This window comes from Botrytis byssoidea (genome assembly GCF_014898295.1).
Source record: "Botrytis byssoidea strain MUCL 94 chromosome Unknown BBYS_003, whole genome shotgun sequence".
NCBI classification, from domain to species: domain Eukaryota; kingdom Fungi; phylum Ascomycota; class Leotiomycetes; order Helotiales; family Sclerotiniaceae; genus Botrytis; species Botrytis byssoidea.
This window is the reverse complement of record NW_024065844.1, coordinates 1,948,938-1,952,931: the sequence shown is the minus strand read 5'-3', so window position 1 is coordinate 1,952,931 and position 3,994 is coordinate 1,948,938. Positions and strand designations below refer to the sequence as shown.

The 3,994-nt window shown below is 41.7% G+C and overlaps 2 protein-coding genes across 2 annotated transcripts; both read right to left on the bottom strand.

Moving 5' to 3' along the window:
- Window positions 1-328: 328 nt before the first annotated feature.
- Window positions 329-975, bottom strand: EAE97_002022 (uncharacterized protein; the record flags this gene model as incomplete). Its single annotated transcript, XM_038872533.1, has 2 exons — window positions 329-437; window positions 497-975. 2 exons carry the CDS (start codon window positions 973-975, stop codon window positions 329-331), a joined length of 588 nt encoding a protein of 195 aa, XP_038737091.1.
- A 1,654-nt stretch (window positions 976-2,629) lies between these two features.
- On the bottom strand, window positions 2,630-3,766 carry EAE97_002021 (uncharacterized protein; the record flags this gene model as incomplete). Its single annotated transcript, XM_038872532.1, has 1 exon — window positions 2,630-3,766. One exon carries the CDS (start codon window positions 3,764-3,766, stop codon window positions 2,630-2,632), a length of 1,137 nt encoding a protein of 378 aa, XP_038737090.1.
- Window positions 3,767-3,994: the final 228 nt, after the last annotated feature.

Here is a 3,994-nt window from a genome sequence, read left to right as displayed (position 1 = left end):
ATGCTAATAAGCAATACTTATGCCATCTTTTTAATCCCCAACTCCCCTTTCAAAAATTCCAAATCCAGACAAAGAATTATCACATCGTAATCGATCGATCAGGTAATTTAACAATCATGCTTCATTAACGAGTCATAATACCCAAATTCCTCCCCTTAAGTCAAAACACCAGTCATTTCTCTATTTGAAATGATGTGCGCTTTGCCATCCTAAACTCCTCTCGAACTCTCCATCCCTATCCCATGATCATAATCATTAAATTAAATCCTATAAAGCTGCTTGCCTGCCGCAGTACATATATAGGTTGTTTGTTTATTATTTGATATGTCTAGTGCTCAAAAGCAATGACATAACGACCTAATGCCAAACTTCCAAGGAATGTACCACCCAAGACAGATAGGAAATATCCAAGATTCATAGTCATAATTGCGAGCATACTATTTCCCAATTAGTCCATATTCAATAGAAATCAAGGATTATGTCAAGAAAAACTTACAGTAACCATCCAACACCAGCAATAATAGTATCCATAACCGCTCGCACAGGGTCGACAGTCAATCTCCATGGTCTAACACCCATAGAACGTGTCTTAACAACCATTACATTCTCCTCAACACCATTCTCACTAAGGGTCATATTCTTCGAATCGCTGTCTATGCTGATACGCTCGGATTTGGGACCCTTTCCAGCAACGGTAACGTAGCGACGATTGGTTTCTTCGGCAAGCCATGCGCTTTCTTTCCAGGCTTTGACGGCGAGCAGTCCGCGGAAGAGTGTAGCGAGGAGAACGAGAAAGATACAGGTTCCTGCATAGCCGGCATCGGTTGTTGGAGTCCACATGGTAGAGTAAAGGGCGGTGGTTTTGGAGATGAAGAAGGTCATTGACATCATAGACATATCCATTGTGGTTGTATTGGACATGGTGGACATGGTGGACATGGTGGACATATCCATGTCTGAAGTTTTCATATCCATTTTGACTGAAAGTTGATAGAGAGTTTGATTGGGTGATAGTAGAAGTTTGATTGAGAAAATAAAGGTATGGGTATTTGTAGTGATGTTGTATGAACCGCCGGCGGATCGTTTGATGCAAATGAGTATTAATGGATTAGTGTAGTAGTAACTTGAGTGGATTGAATGATGATGTTAAGGAAGAGAGGACAGAAACTCCTTAATATAGTTGAGGTAAGAACGATGAGAAGTTATGAGGTAGATATTTGCAAACAAGTGGATCTGAGGCAGTTGGAAGTGTATGTTTCTAGATTCCTTTGCATGAAAATCCGGGGGAGAAAAGGTATGAGGCTCTGAATACCTAGTACTACCTAGGGATATATTCCGAATAGACGATTCTGTTGCGAAGGTTTCAGTATGTCCAGTCTGATGGATATTGGGAGATCAGATGAAGATGAGGGAGGATCAAGTTGCTTTGAGTGCCCAGGTGAGTGAGGTCGTCAAGGCTAGGTTGAGTTGAGTTTGATACTGGGCTGTTGTTTGAAGTGAATAGTCAAGTGAGTGTCAAACAATCATTGAGCATGTATTGAGAGATATCAAAAGACTTTCCAAAGTTATTTCAAAAGAATTATGGCCCGCAATGGAGAAGATTTCGTGGCTCTTTGCATATTTACCTTGTTTCCCTACCTCCCTACCTCTTTTTTACTCTTTTTGCTCTATCTTGCTCAAATTATTATTCATCGTTGTTTTAACCAGTTCAGAAGGTGGTGGTGAAAAGGTGCCAAGGTGGATAAATAAAGTGCTCAAACACGCTCAGACTAACTAAATTGAGTTTAAAAGTTACCAAAACTCACTCAGTCTGTTGCCGCTTTTAAAGCTTTAAATCATTTCTTATCTCATCCCTTAGCAACTTCCACATCTTCGTCCTCAAAGCTTATCCCTAGACAGCTGAAGCATCCAAAGGCGGCATTGAAAACTCATGAAATGTGCTCAAGATCTGCACCATTAACTGTCCACAGCTTCATCATCATGCGAACCGTGATTCTGCGCATTGTGTGTGTCGATATCGACCAAAAGAAGAATGGCCGATTGACAAAAACTACCTACCAGTCAGATATAATTCCTGGTTGCACCTAAGGTGATTACTACACTCTTCGTCAAGACCAAGGAATCAGAGAGTCTTGAAACAGTCTTCAGAGAGCTGGACTTTCACGATGCAAGCATGGAATGTAGTGTTTCTATCATTGAGACTTTTCATGACCGGAAAATCCCATCGCCTGTTCTAGACTCGACGCTTTGTTGTGTGAGAGACTGCTCCATCAGGAAGTCCAAGTCTCCGGGATATTGTTCTGATACAGGAAATAGCAATATATGGTCTGATCTACTTATGGAATTTGTACTCACCAGTATGTATTGAGAAAATTCGAACACACTGGACAGATCATATCAGAGGAGTGAATGAAGATCATGAAATTCCAGCTGGCACCCGATTAATGACTTGGGACTACCGTCAACCAACTCTAAAACAACACCATAGGACAAGGAGATCAACCAACTACAATGGACGCACTTTAAATTGGGAAATACGGATCTGTATTAAGTTCAAGTCTTTTGTCGATCGCAAAATTACCAATACACATTTCGAATGCTTCCAAAGCTCATCCTAGATGATTCTTCTTCATGGATAATATTCTGTCATGGAAAGACATTCTATACCTGCCATACCTTCAACGCTGTCCCAAAATCCCCAATTTTTCGGAGTACTCATAGCATTTCCTCGATCAACTTTCTCTTGATATTCCTCTCGACTCTTCAGCGCATAATGATGCAGTGCTATTCGATTTCTCGTGGGCGAATATCGTCTTACAGGCGCCTTGATCCCGTTTTCATCAACAACGATCGCTCCGTCTTTACATCGGACCTGATGGACGGTGTTTGGACCAACATAAAGTGACAGTTTGGCAATGGTTTTACCTAGCACATTATGTCCTTCCCCGTCCCATATACAATCAATGTAGGCCTGCCGCACAGACTTGGGTCTGCTTAGTAGGCCAGCAGAGGAATGTGTCATCCAAGACACATATACTGCACCGACGTGTTCGTCTTCCTCATAAGATTCGAGGAACTCGTTCAAGTTTTCTTTTCCAGTCATCTCCAGATATTCGTCGGCGTCTATAAAGGCCATCCAAGTGTGGTTGCTCCGGTATTTTTCGACACAAAGTTTGTAAACGTGTTCTTGCATGTAGTAGGTATGTTCTGATTTATTGAAGTATTGAAATGTTACATGCTCTCGAGGTATACCCAAATCTTCCATCTCCGAAAGAGGTGGGTCAGAACCATCGTCCATGATGTAGAATCTTTTGATCCCAAGATGATAGTAATGGTGAGTGAAGAATTCGGGTAAGTCTTTTTGCTGATCTTTAACTGCCATGCACACCGAGACATATTCATCATTTCGAGTGTCCTGCTTAGATCCGAGGAATGGTTTCTTCAACTTATGACCGGGTCCCAAGGCTCCTAAACTCGTTGTATCCTCTGAGAGGCTCGTGTCTTTCGAATTCGATGCTTCTGTTCCACCAAAGATACCGAGCATTGCCTTGAATTCATCGAAAGTCCCTGCAGAGCCTGCATGTTTCGAAGGCGTCGGGCTTAGAATTATACCTGTTCCTTCAACTACCTTTGATGTCTTTGGTATCACCTCATCATTAGGCTGAATATCTACCAACATGTAATGAATCATAACCAACGCTGAGACGCATAGAAATATAAATTTCCATGGTACGCCGTGTGTTCCCGACAGGAAATTGAACAACATCTTCGAGAGATGATGGAGAAAGATCGCAAACCCTAGTGGTGATTTTGTGCGGATTGAGGGTTTGAAATGGTTTATCTGGCTCCTTCCTATCTTTATCTTTTTGCTTTTGTGCTGTTGTCTCAGTGGCTTATGCAGGGAGAATATTGAGGAATTGAGGTGGCGTTTTTGATTCATCGTTCTTAAAATAGTCCTCGCTTGAGATTTGCTTTTCTCCTGATGTTTGGTTTC